Raw genomic sequence first — 21,258 nt, forward strand, 5'->3', positions numbered from 1 at the left:
AGCTGGCGGCGCGCGCGTCAACACGTGTGCAGCGGCCGCTCCAGAACCAAGCGGGCTTTTGTTTGTTTAAAAAACGTTTTTTCCATTTTATTTATAATATATGGACGCAGGAACACATGCAGTACGCATATATCACCGCCAGACACTGCTTCAATATCGCAAACAGGAAATTTACAGTATCAGCGATGACCTCCAGGAGACGCTGCGGAACCTCCGCTTGCTTCGGAGGCCTAGCCCTGAAGCCTCGACGTTTCCTGATGCCGGCGGCCGGGGAAGGAGACGACGCAAGCGTTGTGAGAGCAGACAGAAGCGCGGCAAGCGAGGGGGGATCCGTGCTAGGCTAAAAGCTAACCCGAGCCGGCATACTATCCCTTCTCTCTTTCTCTCCAATGTCTGCTTGCTGGATAATAAACTGGACTATATCAAACTTCAGCGAACTACACGGCGAGAATACAGAGACTGTTGTGTTTTTGTTTTTACGGAGACATGGCTCAGCGACAGTATTCCCGACGCCGCCATTCAGCTAGATGGGCTAGCCGCATTTCGAGCCCAGCGCTATGCGGTAAGACTCGCGGTGGTGGTTTATGTGTCTATATTAACACTGAATGGTGTAAGAACTCTGTGCTAGTCTCTGCTTATTGTTCACCGTTAGTGGAGTTTGTGGCTGTGAGATGTAGACCTTTTTATTTACCTCGAGAATTCTCCGTTGTTTACTTAATCGCAACCTATATCCCTCCCGATGCAAACACAAAACAAGCGCTGTGGGAATTATACGAAGCCATAAGTGACTTCCAAAACACACACCCGGATGGACTGTTTATTGTTGCTGGAGATTTTAATCATGCAAATCTCAAGAAAGTGTTCCCTAAATTCCACCAGTATGTGAACTTTGCTACGAGAGGATCTTGTTTACACAAACGTTCCAGACGCGTACAGAGCAGAGCCCCGCCCCCACCTCGGACACTCAGATCACATGTCTGTTATGCTAATTCCTGCATACAGACCCATCACCAGGCGATCGAAACCTATCCTGAAAGAGGTGAAATCTGGCCATCAGAAGCAATCTCTACTCTTCAGGACTGTTTCGAGTGCACTGAGTGGGACATGTTTAGAGAAGCTGCAACTTACAGCAACACAATAAACCTGGAGGAGTACGCATCATCAGTGACCAGCTACATAGAGAAGTGCATCGATGATGTGACCATCTCCAAGACCATCACCATCCGCTCCAACCAGAAGCCGTGGATGAAGCCGTGCAGAGGTGCGTGCGCTGCTGAAGGCTAGAGACGTTGCTTTCAAATCAGGCGATAAGGCGGCCCTGAGAACAGCGAGGGCCAAACTCCCCAGAGCTATCAGAGAGGCAAAGCGTGCACACGGCCAGATCATTCACAGCCACTTCCAGAGCAGTAGAGACACTCGGCGCATGTGGCATGGCATCCAGAGCATCACCAGCTACAAGACTACACCACCTGTTTGTGACGGAGATGCTTCCCTACCAGACGTGCTGAACCATTTTTACGCACGGTTTGAGGCACAGAACAATGTAACGGTGAGAAAGTCCACCCCTTCTCCCAGCGACCAGGTGCTGTCTTTTACTGTAGCCGATGTGAGGAAAACTCTATGCAGAGTCGACCCGCGGAAAGCTGCTGGACCAGACAACATTCCTGGCAGAGTGCTCAGAGAATGTGCAGACCAGCTTGCTGATGTCCTCACTGATATCTTCAACATCTCTCTTAGCAGCGTTGTTGTTCCAACATGCTTCAAGAACACCACCATCATCCCGGTGCCTAAGAATTCTTCTGTGTCCTGCCTCAATGACTATCATCCCGTTGCACTCACACCGGTCATCACAAAGTGCTTCGAGAGGCTCGTCATGAGGCACATCAAAACCCTACTTCCCCCCACACTGGACCCTCTACAGTTCGTGTATCGTCCTAACCGTTCAACGGACGATGCCATATCCACCACGCTGCACCTGGCACTCACCCACCTGGACAAGAAAGACACATATGCCCGAATGCTGTTCATAAATTTCAGCTCAGCGTTCAACACCATCATTCCTCAGCATCTGGTCGGGAAGCTGAATATACTGGGTCTCAACACTTCTCTCTGCAACTGGATCCTGGACTTTCTGACTGGGAGACCTCAGTCAGTCCGGATCGGTAGGAACACCTCCAGCACCATCACACTGAACACTGGAGCCCCCCAGGGCTGCGTGCTCAGTCCACTGCTGTTCACATTGCTGACCCATGACTGTGCAGCAATGCACAGCTCAAATCATATCATCAAGTTCGCTGATGACACGACTGTGGTGGGTCTCATCAGTAAGAACGACGAGTCAGCATACAGAGAGGAGGTGCAGCGGCTAACTGACTGGTGTGAAGTCAACAACCTGTCTCTGAACGTGGACAAAACCAAAGAGATGGTTGTAGACTTCAGAAAAACAAGGGGTGAGCACTAGCCACTGAACATCGACAACTCTGCTGTGGAGATTGTCAGGAATACCAAATTCCTTGGTGTTCACCTAGCGGATGATCTCACCTGGTCCACTAACACCAGTAACATCAAAAAGAAAGCCCAGCAACGCCTCTACTTCCTGCGAAGGCTGAAGAAGGCTCATCTCCCCCCTCCATTTCTCACCACTTTCTACAGAGGAGTCATCGAGAGCATCATGACCAGCTGCATCTCTGTCTGGTTTGGAAACTGCACTGGGGCAGATCGCAAGTCCCTCCAGCGGATCGTGAGGACAGCTGAGAAGATTATCGGTGTGTCTCTTCCCTCCATCACAGACATCTACACCACTCGCTGCACCCGCAAAGCACTCAGCATTGTGGGAGATCACACACACCCTTCACACACACTCTTCAACCTACTGCCGTCTGGAAAAAGGTATCGAAGCATTCGAGCCCTCACATCCAGACTCCGTAACAGCTTCTTCCCACATGCTATCAGACTCCTGAACACCTAGAGACTGAGACTGGACTGAAGAAGCACACACACACACACACACACACACACACACACTTCACACAAACACTGGTCTGTTGGACTGTAAATGAGTGTACTGTTTTCACATATCCGGTTTACATCATGTTTACATCCAGTTATCGTTTACAGCACAAATACACTTTAAATTGCAGTGTCTCTCTCTCTCTCACCTCCTCCGTACTTATGGTTTTTGCCTTGTCTTGTATTACATTGTATTGTATTGTACTGTAGGGACATTGTTTTGTATTTTTCTTAGCCATATCTTTTGCACTTTAATGTGTATGCACTGTTTTATGTTGCACTAGATTTGTACTAGTTGCACTTTAATGTTGTGTATTGTTTTGTGTTCTATGTCCTTTGCACTTTAATGCGTGTGCACTGTTTCATGTTGCACTAGCTTTACACTAGTCGCACTTTAATGTTGTGTATTGTCTTATGTAGCACCTTGGTCCTGGAGGAACGCTATTTCGTTTCACTGTGTACTGTAAACACTGTATACTGCTGAAATGACAATAAACTTCTTGAACTTGAACTTGTGTTTAAAATATTCAGTTTAGGCCTAGGTATTTGTATACTCTCTATAATTCTTTGTAATTTTTAAAAATAAATTTGTATTAAGCATGCATTCTGGCTTATGCCCCGGAACAGAGGAAGAACCAGGGGTGCAAATGTTTCTGTGGTAAAAATCATAGGAGGTTTTGGTTTGGTAATGGGTGGTACTTTGTCTAAAAAGTTTGAGAACCACTGCCTTAAATAAATTACCACTTCAAATAACATTTAAAACTTAAAAAATGGCTAATATATTTTGACTGCCACTTTAGCCAAATAAGGCCTATTCAGAAAGACACCTGAGTTAGATTGGATTGTGGCATCACCCACTCTAGCCGTCCCCACATGAATGGAGGGATATTGAAGAATGGATAACATGAGATGGATGAATGCAATTAAATGATATTTGGCAGGATGGGCCCCGGTGTGCCCAGGTCTCACCATGTGAAATTTTGTAACTGTAGCTTAAAAATTGATCGAGTTAGAGAAGGTTAAAACTTTGGAAATATTTTTTCCATAGGAATACATTGGCCACTGTGGAAGCTTGTATTGCATTGGTATTTAACCAATAATATTTGTACATTAACATATCACACAGTGAAGTATGTTGTTATTTTGTCTGTTTAGAATTTAATGTAGTTTAGCATTTTGTATTTTGTATATAGTATTTTTAGACTAAAATTCATGACCAAACAATGAACCAATGAACACAGGACAGACAATATATGAATAGTGCATGTATGGCTCTAAACAGCCAGTCATATGACCCACATGCAAGCAGGTACATTTAACTAACATTATGGTTACACAGTGATACATAATACTTGTGTTAAGGACCCATATGTGGTAAATCAATACCCATTTTAAATAAAGGCCAAGTACATTCCTGAGATAATGTTTCACCAGTGGAAACAAGATTTTGAGTTTTCAGTAGATGTGTAGACTGCAGAAGCTACGTTATCTTTTCTCACATTTATTGAATTACATTTTTTTCACAAAATGGCTGGAGTTGCACTTTCTAGCTTGTTCATGTTGCATTGAGCACAAAGTATTGATTGCTATTGATTAAAACAGGGCATTGCTGGCAAGTAGATATTTATTACTGACTTACATTTCTATAAGGGTCCGACTGATCAAACCGTGCTGTAACAAATTCACAGCCTCATTTATTTTGAATAACACCTCGCTCTCGTGTTCTGGCTATAATAATCTTGATATTTTGCTTGTTTTTGTGTAAAATTAAACAAAAGCTGTGCAGATGTAATTTAATCGTCAGAAAGTCAATAATAGTGAGATGTGTCAGTGTATTCATGTCGTTATAGGGACAGATAAGATGACTTTCTGTTTGTTAAATGTATAGTAGAAAACAAAAGGCTGACTTCAACCCTCACACCTTCTGCTCACCTTTCAACAATGTCATCAAAGTGAACATTTTAATGAAGGACTTAGGGCTTATAGCAAGAAATGGGATGGGGGAAAGCCTGCAGGCAGCAAAATTCCGGACATTTTTAACAATTTAGAAATTCCTGCTGGACGCATTTTTTAGGTCCCAAAAAGAGTAGATGTCCGGAGAAAACAAGTTCACGAACTGGAATGTGAAATATGGGTGAATCAACAACAGACACTGTAGTGGCACACCTTAAGATTTCTCTGTGAAATATGGCTGAATTAACAGGTTCTACTCATGCATGTGCATTTCAACAGTCGGTGTCAGTCAGTCAGTAAGTCCAAGTGTCTCTTCTAGGCTGCCCTGACAGACGGTCCAGCAAAAATACATTGCAGTCTGTGGGGCCTGGGACTCTCCCTAGTGCCGAACAAACACTCATAACTCAAAAACTCTACCATGAAATTATTTCATATTTATAGGTAAGGCAAGTCAAGGCAAGTTAATTTATAGAGCACCTTTCATACAAAAGCAATTCATTCAAAATGCTTTACAGAAGAAACAGTTAAATTAAAAGCAAGAATAAAAATCATAGGTGTTTGAAAGGTGATATTTTCCTACCATTTAACGTTTTAATGAAGTTTCTAGGTGAAAGTATAAGGATTTTAGAAGAAAACGTTTAGGCAAATAAAGCCTATTCAGAAAGACACCTGAGTTAGAGTGGTTTATGACATTACCCACTCTAGCCATCCCCATTCAAATGAATGGAGGGATAAAATGAGACAGATGCGTGCGATCAGTTTGAAATTTGATGGGAAAATGGTGGGTCCCGGCTGAAATCTGTAATTCACATCGCTCCAAAAAGCCCTAGCACCGTAATTGGCTATAGGTTCTATGGTCCTGTGAAGTTTTGTGACTGTAACTTAAAAATCCTAGGAGGAGTAGAATTGCAAAAAGCGTGAAGAGAATTAGAAAAAGATTAACAAAAACAGTACATTGGTTCTTAGAAGCGAACTTAATAAGATTACAAAGAACGTTAATTTGGCTTTGACAAGCCAAATTAATTAGATATATAAAGATGATAAGGTACCCCAAGAATGGCCTGTGGGTACTAATATATATGAATTAATATCTAAGGAGAATACATTTTTTAAAAATGTTCTGTCAAAGCTTTATTCAGAATGTCTGAATAAATGTCAGAATGTTTGAAAGCAAAGGGCAAACTTAATGTTTATCAAAGGTGTAACAGATATTTATATCATATGCAAACATTCTAAGTTATTATTGAGTACTACACCAAAAAGGTCCTGTCCAAGGTCCACTCTATCTTCTACATTTAAATGTGTTTTTTCAATTTTACCTGTTGTTAAATGACACATGCTTTACGTTTTAGGTCATGAGTCAATAGGACATTTTAGGTCAAAATTGTGTACAGTCAAGTTTGATAGTAAAAAGAATGCATGCAAATTTCACAGTCAAATTTAAATTTTATTAATTTTAATTTTGTTTCGTAATGGTCAAAATTTTAAATGTTCCCTAATTTGAATATAATAAAAATATTATTATAATAATTTAACTCTATTATAATTTAATTATTTTTTGTGGTGCTAATTTAATATTTTGTAAAACTTTTGTGAACTGTTGTTGGATATAGGTAAATATATAGCTTTACTCAGTGTGATGAAAAGCGTAATTTGTAAACCTATGCATTTGTTATTAGTTTATTGTATTATTCTTTTAATACTTTATAGTAGATTTGATGAATGTTAGAGAAATTAAGTGTTGATCGGTCAAGTTTTTAATACATTAGATCACGTTACTCGGATGTCATATAAAGGGCTTACATGGAGTGGAAAATTCTTAACATTATAATGATAAAGAACTACACTGGTTCTTTGGGCTGTGGACAGTGATTGTGATAAAATGATAGTTTGCAAGATTTGCTGTGATTTATTTATTGTTTTGAGGCGTTAAGCTTTTTTTAGCTAATTTTCATTTGAAGCATCAAAGAATGTGCCGATTTAAACACATTACATTGTGCATTTATATATATATTATTTATATTATTATCTAATACTGTCCAAAAAACAAAAACGCAAACACAGCTAGTGCAGTAAAACCCACCTAATACACATTCTTTATGTATATTATTTTAGAAAATGATTCACAATACATGTTTATTGTTCCTCTCACTTAAAAGGGACATCTACGAGTGGGAAATTGCTGTTGTCTGGTTTGTTCAGAAGTGTCATGTCTTTTAAGGTGGAATGATAGATTTAAGGGTAAAAAAAATGACTGTTTATAAGTTGAGCCTGCCTGTAAGTTTTTTTTTTTTTCCACAGTTTGAATTACCACAGAAACTTATTTGAAAATCATGTTGTTTAGTTTTTAGCATTTTTGGTTTGTGTTTTTACTTTCATTCAGTTAGCACCCCTCCAAATTTAGAGTCAGTTACATTTACAGCAACTATAAGTAAATATTATAAATGTGGAGTGGGAATAGAAAAATATCCCCATCTCAGATCATGCTTTTTTGTTTGGAGTTCTCTTTGTTGTCTAAAAACTTCCAAAATGCTGCTTTTTTGCCATGAGCAGAGAGAAAAAGCATAGCCTGTTGGACTGAGACTCTTTAGGGTTTTTCTTACCCATTTACAGGCACTGGGGCTTTGTAAGCACATGAGACTGGTTTTGAGCACACAAAAAACTGGAGAGCTAAAAATGGTGAGGAATCACCTTCAGAATTTGATAAAATGTTTTTGTGACTAAAATCATGAACCTCAGTTTTAAATTACTGCTCAACTGCCAACTTCATAGGTTGTTGGAGTTTTGCTTGTCTGTATGTTTTTATTCACTCTTTTAATTACCACAGAATATCATTTGCAACTCGAGTTATTTAGTTTTGCAACACTTGTGCTTTTACTTTCATGCAGTTAGCTGTTTCTTGAATTTGGAGACCTTTATACCTTAAGTAATCAGAAACAACAAAAATAAGTCAGTATTACCCAAGTATGGAGCAGGATTAGAGCAATATCCTCTTCCTGGTTAGTAATTTTCAGCATCTGGAGTTCTCTCTTTTGGCAAATCAGACACGTTTTTTTTTTTAGCCATTTACTGAAATGGGCGCTTCATAAACACATTAGACTGGTTCAAGCACAGACTGGAGATCAAGCAAGTGGTGTTATGTATGTTTAACGAAACAGGCGATGTATGTCTTTTACTTATCAAGTAGTCAAATCTTGATAAATAAGGGCCATAAAGAAATTGTTGTTTGAATATGTTGAGTTTCATCTGCTAAATAACATTAATGGAAATGTACTGAGTATAGCATATAAAATTAAATGGGTAAAAATGGTGGATTCTGAAAAAAATGCTTGTCATGTGTTTTCTGTGCCTTTATTGGTATTTCTTAGTTAGTCTTAATCTAATGCATGACTTCACCTCTGGTTTTTGTTTGCCAGTCAATGGCAGTCCAGTGCACTTCAAAAGTGAGACAGATCTGTAGTTGTACCGAAGCACTTAATTAATTTAAAAAAGCAACACAACGTTTTGCTTCTTCCTTTCTAATCTGCTATAATGCAGCATATTGTTGCATCATTTCTTATCACTTGAATCACTGCAAGCTTTTCCAAATTAAAATACCAGATAATTACAATTTTTTCCCTTAATTTTATTTTACATGGAAGTCCCACTGAGATCTGAAAATCATTTTTACAAGAGAGACCTTGCCAATATAGAAGCTGTACAGACTCACAGCATATCAAAATACAAAATATATGACATTGAATAAAACATATCCAACATATAGAAAAAAAAAATAAAGGCCTCTAAAATAATAATAATAATAATAATAATAATAATAATAATAATAAAGGCCTCTCATTAAATACTGCTACAAATTTCATTCACCACATTCTTTATGATGCACTTAAATGTTTCAGTGGGCATACAATGCCCACAGTAAACTTTGATTTTCAATATTTAATTGGAAAAAATGTTCTACAATTCTTGTTTAACAAAACTAGTAATATAACCTTTACTTTAGTCCAATGTGTTCTCATTTAAATTATATAAAGGATGTGCTATTTGTTTTGCTTTGGGGTTTATTATTAATATTACCCTTATTACTGAGTTACTGTCACACTACTGTTTAGTAGTAAAGCGTTATACGAGTTTAATTATGTTACAGTAAATTATTCAATTGAAATCATGATGAGTTACCAGAGTGTTATCAACATTCTTGCCTTTGGAAAATGTCTGGTCTGCTTAAATCAAAAAACCTCAAATCACTCAATAACTGATGATTGTTATCTGTATAATTCAAATTTCAACTACTTTTGACCATATGAATTTGGTGCTATTTCCCCTCTATGATCTGGATGAACACCATATTTGTATTTTCTAATTGAAAGTGATAAAAGAATTCATTAAGTATTGGGACGTAATGACAGCAATTTTTAAAAATGTCCTAAAATTTATATGGCCTTTTAATCCATACACTACTAAACATATATGTGACTGATTTGTTTCTGTATCTGTTTCTTTTGTTCATGCATGTATTTGTGATTTATATATTTCTTCTATTTGTATTTGTGTTTCCACTTCTTAATGTTGGTGAAATTGAAAATGGGTGTACTATTGTAGCATTTGTAATAATGCTAAAACATCTCCATGTGTAGGCTGCTGCTGGCTCAGCAGGAAAAGAAAGATCTTAAGGAGAAGCTGCACAGTGTGAGGAAGCAGACGTCTGAAACAGGTTCTTCAGCTCAGGTAACATATACACGGAGGTATCTACTTGGTTTTAGAAACATGTGGATTCAATGCGCAGCTGTTATATATATATATATATATGTATGTATGTATGTATGTATGTATGTATGTATATATATATATATATATATATATATATATATATATATATGTATGTATATGTATGTATATATATATATATATATATATATATATATATATATATATATATACACACCACTGACTGTAGAAGTTCACTTTAGTTCTACAATTTCAGACAGGAGGCCATCCATTGCTCTGCATACTGTCTTATCTGCATTTTACCTTGTTGGTCAGGATGTAGGCCAGACAATTTTACCTCATTGGACACCATTTCTGCTCATTTATACACCTCTTAAATAATACTCTTAATAATCTCTGACTGTCGCAAACTGTCTACAGGCAACTTTTTATATGTCATATTTGTATTTTATGTTCAGGAGTTGCAGCGTGTTCATGACGATTTAAATAAAGCAAGTTTAAAACTTGCAGAACAGAAAGCTGAACTGGTGAAGAAGGAGGAGCAGCTCAGATCACTGAAGAAAACTAGTGAAGATAAAGAAAAGCAACTGAAGGCTGAGATTGAAAATCTGAAGGACCAGTCAATAAAGGACAAAGAAGAACTTTCCAAAGTGTCTGGGAAAACACAAGAGGTTAATTATTTAAAAAAAAATATTGACATAGATTATTAATCATTCTTTACAGTACTTTTTGCTGTTGAAACCTGATTTTTTCATTTTTTACTTTTTACATTTTTTACTCTGCAGTTCTTCCTAATTATATTTCTGAAATTATCTGTTTAAAAAATCCCCTTACAATGTAGTTTTGTATTAAATATCACATACTTGTACTACCCTGTTCACATATTTCTTTCTTTTCACATTTGTCATCTTCTGTCTTATCCTGCTGTCTTTCTTCCCTTAGTCATTAGCTGTGGCTCAAGATGCTGTCACAACCAAAGAAAGTTCTGTGGAACTTCAAGAAGCCAATACTCGCCTTAGAGAGAGACTGTCTCGCATGGTAAAACATACATATAGCAGAAATACAAACTTACAGGGAAATATATTACATATAAATAATGGGGACCAACCAGTTATGCAAATTAAGTTGATATGTCTTTTATTTAATACCCAGTATAAAGATCTTCTCTTGTACAGTCAATGCTGCACTCCAGTGTTCCTGACATTGGTGGTAATAAACCTATTGAGGAGGAGAACCTGAGTCTGCGGATGCAGTTGGAGGAAGCTCTGCGCAGGGTGGCTCGGATGGGGCAGGATAAAGAGGATCTTAACAGACGTCTGGAGGAGAGAGAGAAGGAGAGGGAAGTCTTGCGTCGGGGCAAGTCTGACTTGGAGGAGCAGAAGAGACTGCTTGACCGAGCATTGGAGAAATTGAATAAAGAGGTATGCGTTATTTCAAATGTTGTAACCGTCACTAAAATCATTGAATTCAGGTGTTTTAATCACCTCCATGGCCACAGGTGTATAAAACCAAGCACCTAGGCATGCAGACTGCTTCTTGTACATTTGTGAAAGAATGGTCAGAGTCAGTCGCTACAGAGCGAGTATAGAGAGCTTAATGAAATGGGTTTCCATGGCCAAGCCACTGCATCCATTTTTGAAATAAAGTATCAAATGGGATTCTGGAAGTAAAACAAAAAATGAAGGGCTTGTACCATCGTTTGAGTTAGCAGGTGAACACAATGATGGTGATTCATCTTCTAGTGTCAAATTGCTGTGTAGAACTGGTACATAGGTTAAATACTTGCCTGTCTTTCAAGTATATATTGTGTCCGTAAAAATGTGCAGTACTTGAATATACGGAAGAACACACCTTTCCACTAAACACAGTGATCAACATCTTTCTGTTCATCAAGAGCAGACATACATTGGATAGGAAAACTTAATATGCTGCAAGTATGAAAACGCAATACAAATGTATGACTTCAAGAATTTTTAGTCTAGGAAGTTTGAGATTATAGGATGGTCGTAGTTAGAGAAGTAAGCTTGAGACTGGAGGGTTGCCGGTTCAGTTCCCAGGACTGGCAGGAAAAAAATCTTTCACGTGAAGATCTTCCAAGTGTCCTTAAGCAAAGCACCCAACCCCCAAACTGCTCCTAGGGCGCTGAGGTGGTTGGCAGCCCAATGCTCTGGTTATATGTGTGTGTCTGTGTGTGTTCATTACCCCTAGTGTGTGTGAAGAATTGCTCACCAGTGTGTTTGTGTTTTTTTTTTTTTCTTCCCCTACCATGAATGGGTTGAATGCAGGAAACGGCTGAATGCAGTTTCCTAAGGAATCAATTAATGTCATTCTTATTTTTAAAATAGCAGTCTGTAAGATATTTACTTACTCATAAAATGTCCTGGGTGTGTGATTAAGGAAACAGGCTAAGCTGAAGCACTGGAATCTCTGATAATATGGCATACGTTCTTTATATGAGTCATTTAGCTACGGTGAAGTAAGGTGGAAAATGGCTCTGAGGCGGAGGAACTTGCTCCAAAAAAAGGGGAGTGATTTATATTGTGTAGAGGTGGTTTGGTTACAGAATATTGTATTATTTTAGAAATGCAAGAAGGCTTTAATATTATTAATATATATTAGATATATTTAATGCAATATAATTAATATTGATATAAAATTTATTTTGTTGCAGTAGTCTATTCTTGAAATTAAAGTATATTTCAGTGTTTTGTTCATATTGCCAAGAATATTGTTATTGCCAAAGTACCCTGAAATATCATGATATTATTTTAGGGCCATATCGCCCACCGCTATTATATATACTATATAAAGCTATGTAATTAAATGTAGTATTTGACTATATTACAGAACATCTACTACTAATAATACAAAATTATTTCACATTCTTTTTTCCCCAAGCTCGGGATTGCTTTACAATCAAATAGTGCCGTATGTAGTGGGAAAAGGACACGGACACACAAATATTAAGAAAGAACAGGTGGGTGATGAATTGAGACTTAAAAGCTGAAGTGGAGATTCTATGAAGGCTCTGCGGTTGCTTATTCCAAAATCCAAAATCACACAACAGGTGAAAGCTCTGCCACCCATGGACAGAAAATACTTTGAAATCACAAGTAAACCTGAGTAGAAGAGAGTACGAGTTGGAGTGTATGGTTGGAGTAACTCTGAATATTGAGGGGTGATATTGTGAAGAGCTTTACAATATAGCAGTAGTATTTTTAACTGAATACAAGCTCTGGTAAGCAGTGTAATTTATAAGAAATGGGGCTGATGTAGATTTGGTGTGAGGACACAGAGTTTTAAATATAATGTAGTCTAAATATGGTAGGCCATTGAAAACAGCATTACTGTAGTCCAAGTGGGAGGTTATGTGGGTATGAACTAGAGTCTGCATCTTTTCTGTTGAGTACAGATAGAGACATACAATTTTGTGAAGTTGGGGGAAAAAAAAGATTTTACAAAGGGGTTTATATGCCCTCAATGTTGAGTAAAGGGTCAAAAATAGCACCATAATTCTAAAGTCTGTGAAGGCTTAACCAGAACTCCATCTATGCTGATAGTCATATTGGACCACTTGTTTACTAGTCAACATTTTATAAGCAAACCCTATTTGTGTTTACTCAGATGGAGATGGTGATGGGAGATTCCCGCCAGTCGGTGCATACACTGCAGTCTCAGCTGAATGAGTTTAGAGATCGCTCTCGAAAGGAGCTGCAGGAAGCTCAGAGGCTGAGCAAGGATCGACTAGCCGAGCTCCAGAGAACGCAGAACAGTCTTAAAGCAGTACAGGAGGACGTAAGGGAGATGGTCTATTTTTGTTTTTTTCATGTTAATTTTCCTGTTCACTTCATATCAGCTCTTTCAGCAATGATTTACACAAGATAATGGAAAATATGATGGGGAAAATATTTATTCGATCCCTTGCAAATACATGAACAGTCTATAATATTTATGGTAGGTTTATTTTAACAGAGGAAGATAGAATATCAACAAAATGATCCCAAAAAAAAAAAAAAATTTAATAAAGGTTATAAATTAATTTGTATTTGATTAAGTATTTGATCCCCTACCAATCAGCAAAAAGTCTGACTCCTACAGACTGGTTATGTGCTCATTGGGCACAAAAATTTAAAGAAAGTCCTCTTATTCTCACCTTGTTATGTGTATAAAAGATACCTGTCACAGAATCAGTCTCTTCCATTCAAACCCCTCTACAACCATGGGCAAGATCAAAGAGCTGTCAAAGGACGCCAGGGACAAGACTGTAGACCTGCGCAAGGCTGGAATGGGCTACAAGACCATCGTCAAGAAGCTTGGTGAGAAAGAGACCACTGCTGGTGCTATAATTTAAAAATGGAAGAAATACAAGACAACAGTTAATGATCCTCGCACTGGAGCTCCATGCAAGATCTCACCTTGTGGGGTAAGGATGATTCTGAGAAATTCTGATTATGAGGTGATAGCCCAGTTTTACATGGGAGGAGCGTGTTAATGATCTAATGGGAACTGTGAGCACAGTCACAGAAAACCAATACTAACACACTTCGCCGTATTGGATTGAGATCCTGAAGTGCACGCAAAGTCCCTCTGCTCAAGAAGGCTCATGTACAGGCTTGTTTAAAGTTTGCCAGTGAACACCTGAATAATTCAGAGAAGGCTTGGAAGAATGTGATGTGGTCAGATGAGACTAAAGTTGAGCTCTTTGGCATCAACTCGACTTGTTGTGCTTGGAGACAAGGAAATGCTGGATATGACTTGAAGAACACCATCCCCACTGTCAAACTGTTGGAAACATTCTGCTTTGGGGCTGCTTCTCTGTTAAGGGTACAGAAAGACTTCATCGCATTGAGTGGGCGATGAACGGGGCCATGTATCAAAGAATCTTTAATGAAAACCTCCTGGCCTCAGCCAGAAAAATGAAGATGGGTTTTCCAGCATGACAATGACCCAAAACATATGGCCAAGGCAACAAAGGAGTGTCTTAAGAAGAAGCACATTAAGATCTTGGAGTGGCCTAATCAGTCTCCGGACCTTAATCCTATAGAAAATCTGTGGAGGGAGCTCAAACTTTGAGTTTCCGTGCGACAGCCTCAAAACCTTCAGGATTTGGAGGATTTCTGTGAAGAGCAGTGGGCCAAAATCCCCTCTTGACATGTGCACAAACCTGGTGACTACAAGAAATGTGTGACCTCTGTGCTTGCTAGCAAGGGTTTCTCCACCAAGTAATAAGTCACAGTTTGCTTAAGGATGAAATACTTATTTAATATAATCAAATCTAAATTAATTTATAACCTTGTTTTAATTATTTTTTTCTTTCCCTGGTAATGCAGTGGACATGCATTACATGCCAGAAGTGAAAAGAAAACATTCCACTTTTATTTAGTTGTATTTTGTATACTAGATTTTTTTACACAGAATTGATATTGAGGTGTTTACTGATGGTATCTTGAAAAGGCTTTAGTTTAAAAAAAATTACATAATATTAATGCAAATTACATTGTAGCACCACTACAATAATCAGGCACCATATGTATGCATATTAGGTTTCATGTCTGAAAAAGGAGCTTCTAGTGTGTTCTGAAGAGAAGGACAGTGCTCAGTTGGATAAGGAGTTTGTGAGCAGCCGTCTCAAGCAACTGGAGAATGATCTGGACACAGAGAGGACTTCACATACAGACCGCAACAGAGAGATACGACACCTAGAGGTGTGTGTGTGTATACACATTCTCTTGCTGTCACTTAGTGTTCCACTGATTTTTGCCAAAAAGCCAAAGTTGTCTGCTTGGATCCAGCAGACAATTTGCCACAAAACATTTATTTAAGACAGAGGTGGCCAACATATCAGACACAAAGGACCAGAGGAAAAAAAAAACACATTTCTGCCAGGGGCCACAAACTACGTATTTACACAAATATGCATGCACACAACTACTGTACTACAGCAACTGAAACGTATGAGACGAATGCAAACAGAGACTTTCAATTCCAGATGTTCAAAGAATCAAGTTTTGGCACTCGACTCTGCTTCACTATCTGTGTTTACTTTTACTTTATTTCACCACTTTTTTCTGTGAACACAGATGCTGCCCAATGGGTTGGTTTTGAAGCCAAATTCAGAAAATAACAATGGATAATTCAGAGCAATATCTGCCCTATGTCTTGGGACTGTAAGGAAGAAAGTTTTTATTTTATTTTATTTATTTATGTTTTACTTTTTAAAGACAGAGATAGGGTGTCAACATATACCATTTTAAACCACAGTCTCCTTACACTCCTTAAGGAAAAACGTGAGGTATCTAGAGCTGTCTCCAGAACAGAGATGACAAAGAGAGCAGTGAGACAAGGTGAAAGTGAACATGGACAGTCTGTTTTTTTTTTTTTTGCTTGTGATTTTTTTTGATTTTCCCATTACTAAATCTAAATCGAATAGCCCAAAGGTACAATCCGAACAGTTATTTTGTTTATTATGAATGGAAGAGCCACAATTGCACAACAAATCAGCAACATGTGTCTTGCAAACCACAGGCAGGCCATCCCTGATTTAAGCCATGCAATAAATGTAGAAGACAACACTTTCTTTTCTAAGGTTGATATTTGCATTGAGATGCAGAAATAAGGAAGTGCACATATGCTTTTGTATCTAAGGACAAAGTAAAGACTTTGGAGATTGAGTTGGATGAGGAAAAGAGTGGAACAGAGCTACTGAATGACCGCATCACACGAACCCGAGAACAGGTACTACACACATGCTCACTGCACGTTAAATTATAGTTTAATTTAATCACATACTGTTCATTTATTTCTGTTTTCCAAATATTGTATATCATCCTTGCTTGCAGTTTGTTAACATAAGCCATATACACATTTCTTTCCTTTGTAAGATGGACCAACTCCGGTATGAGCTAATGCAAGAACGCTCAGCCAGACATGACCTTGAGATGGACAAGAGTTCACTGGAGAGGCAGGTAAACAAACTCACACTACATGCAGTTCAGTTTTAATATATGATGTTTAGTTTGGTAGGGGCATGTGGCTTGTCATTCCATTCGTACGGACTTACTTGGGAAATAATGGCCTCTGTGATTCTTCTCCTTTCCCATGGAAATTTTGCCTCTTTCTCAGGTCAAGGAGCTAAAATCTAGAATGGCTGATATGGAAGGCCTGTCTCGACCCTCAGCTGGAGTGACAATGCTGGAGAGCAAAATTCAGGAGCTGGAGAACCAGTTACGCAGTGAGGAAAGGTAGAGCACACGCTCACACACACGCACACACAGTTACCTTCACACACATATTGGTACCTCTGTTAAGCATGAGCAAATCATGCATTGTTTTTTTTGTTGTTGTTTTTTATTATATTGCTTATGCTTTTGATCTTTCTTTCAGATAGTTTATAAACATCTCAAATCTCTGTGCACAAGTTACTGGCACCTCTAGAAATTCTTATCAGTGAAATGTCCAGGAAAGAACATATGTCTGTACTGAACCGATGCAAAATGACAGCAGGACAATGATACAAAGCACACCTCAAAATCACTTTGAAAATAATTCACTCACCACAGATTCAAAAACGATAAAAAGATTTGAAAAATTATGAATATATTTTTTAATCATTATGCTTTATAAGGGGCGTCAGTCTAATAACACAATTTTTTTTTTGTCGTTTAACTCTATATTTATGTATAAATATATTTTTGTCATAAATAAGATTTTTGAAGTGTATTACATTTTTATATTAAATTCAAAATATTAATGGGTCAGGGAGAAAAACAGTATCCTGGCAGCCCAAAGAAGAATGGAGAGAAAACTGAAGGATGTTAATGCCACACTGGACCAGGAACGAAACCAACATGCTGTACAGAGGGACCAGGTAAACACACAAACATGCACACAATTGTTTTCCCCATGTATTTTGTTAGGATATTAAGGAGCTAATTTAGGGACAAAATTTTGTTCAATTGAAAACAAGAGCAAAGAGAAACTAGGCAAGCCAAGTTTAGTCGAACTGCCATTAGCCATTGTCACAGAGGTGTTTCTGGTATTTCAGCCAAAAATGCATACCCTTGTCATTGGAAGGTCTGGAGAAACTTTGGTGCTTCATATCAATGTCTTTATTTACAATTATAACAAACTTTAAAAATAGTTTATCTTGTCAGTTGCTGACAGTGATCATGGAAAGCCTGTTATTTTCTGTTCATACAAAGCTACAAAATTGAAACACTGTGTTGAGATGACATTAAAGCAACTCGTTTACCAGAAAGCAACAAGATAACATTTAAGCTTTTGAACATTTCTAAAACCAAGCACGTTAACATTTTATCAACCAAGCACTCTACACTTGATTAAGGAACAGGGCATTTGGTTAATGTATAATAGAAAACAAAAGGCTGGCTCATAGAAACATTCTCCAAACATAAAGAGACTATGATAAACATTACCTCAACAATATTCAAAACATTTCTGTTCAAGGCTCCAGTAAAACACTCACCACGGTGGATAGTGGACCTACAGCACTGAAGTGGTGCGAGTGTGTCCCAATTCAACTCTCCCCCTTGAACATGCAGTTTTTAGGTCCCAAAAAGAGTACTTTTCCAGGGAAAAATCACTGCTGAACGGTTCCAAATTTAGTTCACGAACTGAAATGTGAAATATGGCTGAACTAACAATAGACGCTGTAGTGGCGCCACCACCTCTCTGTTTAATACGGCAGGATATATAGTTTTTACTTGCGCATGCGCATTTCAACATTAGGTGTCAGTCAGTCAGTAAGTGCATATGCCTCTTCTAGGCCAGTCCGACAAAAAAATCTGAAGTTCAAAGCTTGAGATTGAACTTTGAAAAATTCTACTATGTATTCAACGTTAAAATAAGCATTGGATGATTTTCTTTTTTTTTCAGTTTAAATAGAATTTAGATTCAATTCTGGCTAACACTTTAGATTGAAATCAAGAATGTCATTTTCACTGCACAAACAAGAATTTTGTTGCAGCTTATTTTTTCATGATGTTAAACTTATTTTGCTATTGCATGTACAGTTTTATTAAATATTTCTCACATACACGCCCACGCACACACACACACACACACACACACACACATACACACACACACACACAAGGCATACACCTGGTGTCTATGCTCACTTTCCATTCTCTCAGCTTCACTGACAGTACAGGAGCACTTTGTCATTCTGCAATTAAAAGCACAGTACAGTAATACTGGAGGAGTGTCAGTTTGTGTTGCACTGGTTTAAGTGGATCAGACACATCAATGCTGCTGGTGTTTAAAACCCCATCAGTGAACATTGATAAAGGACATTGCAGTAACTGGTGAATTACTGTCTCTGACTTTTATTTTTAAATAGGTAGAATAACAAGGCATGTGTGTCTAATGAAGTAGAGAGTGTGTGTTCTGGAAATTTTGGACTAAATCATTTATTTTCATTTTTCAAGTTCATGTATATTTTGAGGGTGGCACAGCATGTAGTGCCGCAGTCACACAGCTCCAGGGACCTGGAGGCTGTGGGTTCGAGTCTCACTCTGGGTGAATGCCTGTGAGGAGTTTAGTGTGTTCTCTGTGTGGGTTTCCTCCGGGTGCGCCGGTTTCCTCCCATGGTCCAAAAACACACGTTGGTATGTAGATTGGCGACTCAAAAGTTTTTATTGTTTCATATCTTTTTTCAGTTACAGATCTTTTTTCACTTTCAGATCCTTTTTTTTTTTCTTCTTCTTCTTCTTCTTTTTTTTCTCTCCTTTTCCTCCCTCCACACTTTCGGATCTTTTAGCCGAATTCTGACGTGGGAGGTGAGATATCGGCTGAGAGAGGCTTGATATAATGACTGACAACATAACAATCACGGCGGAGGACCCTTCTCACTGTTGATTATGAGAAATAATGATATGAAATGAGTGTGAAAATTGAGTTTGATTGTGTTTATGTCTTTGTTTGTTTCTAGCTCTCTTTGCGTGTGAAGTCCCTGAAGAGGCAGGTGGATGAGCGTGAGGGAGAAGTGGAGAGATTGGAAGGAGTGAGGCGGAAGGTTCTGAGGGAACTGGAGGAACAACTGGAGGTGAAGGAGGCACTGCAGGCCAAAGTCATCGCGGTGGAAAATGAACTCAAGTCTGTACAATTTCTACATATTTTTACAAATTCATATCAAATTACCGTGTTTCCCTGATAGTAAGACACCCCCGATAGTAAGACGCAGTGTGGGTTTTAGGGGGGTCGGCTAATGTAAGACGTACCCCGAAAGTAAGACATAGTAAACTGTACGTTGGAAAAATATAAGCCATAGTACCGGTACCTTTTGCTGCATTAACTGCGGGATGCGGACGGATCTGGAGCGGAATGAGCGGAGGGATGTGGAGGCCGCGGGAGCAGCAGTAATGTTGTCCGTGGTCCAACACGCAGCCGCAGCCATGGTTGTCATGGAATAAATCTGTTTTATATTCCAGTATAACATATTCAAACTGTTCGTTGTTACCGTTTTTCATTGTTTTACATGTTATACATGGAAATACCGTCATGATACGGTTGTAACAAGACATTCTTGGCACTTGCTTTTATAAAACTGTTTTATGGTGAATACCATACTGTTCAGGTTGTTAATAAATGTTAATTTTATGGTTAAAACAAAAATCGACATTTTTTACCAATATAAGACATACCCTGAAAGTAAGACATAGTGGGACTTTCAGGGGTAAAAAGAATGTAAGACACTGTCTTACTTTCGGGGAAACACGGTAGTATTTAAGATGCTGTATGTGATCATGTTTTTTTTTTTTAAGTTTATACACGCCAAACCTGTCACAATGTCTCAGCGTTAGTTTTTGACCGGCTGAAATAAGCTGCTCAGATTAACGATTTTGTTCCACTTGATAAAGGTCCTTTGAAGAATGCTTTGTTTTGAAAGGTATTGAACACAGGAATGTTTTTGATGACTAAGCATGATGTTTTTGAGTGTGCTATGCAAAGTTGGATTGTTTCATTTGAAGCAGCATTCTAATATGAATTTGCATGCCTCGTGTTTTTATGACTCATTATTCATTCAGTTATACATGCCACAATACATGTTTAATATTGCTTTTGAGTGACTTTGTGGTTTGTTGTTGCATTAAAATATTACTGAAAAATAAGCCCAAATCAGAGTTGTATATATAAGAATTTGAGATGCAAATGTAAAATTATGCTCAGACAAGACATAGTTGGCCCTCAGTATTTGTGGTTTTTGCATCCACAAGTTCAACCATGGATCAAAAATCTTCATAATGACATTAACCACACATGGACCACTATGCTGAAATGTTATGTAGGCACATCCTTCTGTAGCCCCTTGCCAATTCACAGATTAAGTGCCAAGTCACTTTGCCTAGCATCTCATTCACTTGAGCATCCACAGATTTTGGTATACGTGGAAAAACCAATGGGAACTAATTTCCCCTGGATACAGAGGGCCATGGTTTTTGATTTGCTCTGGAGTCATAAGGCTGGCTAACTAACTAATCTTAACTGAGCAATTACATTTGTGTTGGAGGTTGTGTATGAAACTGAGTAAAGTAGATTTTGATGACAGTG

At 38.2% G+C, this 21,258-nt stretch overlaps 1 protein-coding gene across 2 annotated transcripts in view; it reads left to right on the forward strand.

Annotated features, from left to right (window-relative positions):
• The window catches only part of cgnb (cingulin b), a 68,467-nt gene that overhangs the window by 45,875 nt on the left and 1,334 nt on the right, over positions 1-21,258 (forward strand). Inside the window, exons 9-19 of one of the 2 annotated variants that reach the window (XM_066674664.1) lie at positions 9,597-9,687; positions 10,146-10,358; positions 10,630-10,725; positions 10,863-11,108; positions 13,312-13,482; positions 15,231-15,392; positions 16,333-16,422; positions 16,569-16,652; positions 16,810-16,928; positions 17,446-17,554; positions 19,640-19,803. In XM_066674664.1, coding sequence (XP_066530761.1) covers positions 9,597-9,687; positions 10,146-10,358; positions 10,630-10,725; positions 10,863-11,108; positions 13,312-13,482; positions 15,231-15,392; positions 16,333-16,422; positions 16,569-16,652; positions 16,810-16,928; positions 17,446-17,554; positions 19,640-19,803 — 1,545 coding nt within the window. The remainder of the gene's footprint in view (positions 1-9,596; positions 9,688-10,145; positions 10,359-10,629; positions 10,726-10,862; positions 11,109-13,311; positions 13,483-15,230; positions 15,393-16,332; positions 16,423-16,568; positions 16,653-16,809; positions 16,929-17,445; positions 17,555-19,639; positions 19,804-21,258) is intronic. The other variant, XM_066674665.1, reaches the window with a different exon arrangement.

The sequence above is a fragment of the Hoplias malabaricus genome, chromosome 6 (genome assembly GCF_029633855.1).
Source record: "Hoplias malabaricus isolate fHopMal1 chromosome 6, fHopMal1.hap1, whole genome shotgun sequence".
NCBI classification, from domain to species: domain Eukaryota; kingdom Metazoa; phylum Chordata; class Actinopteri; order Characiformes; family Erythrinidae; genus Hoplias; species Hoplias malabaricus.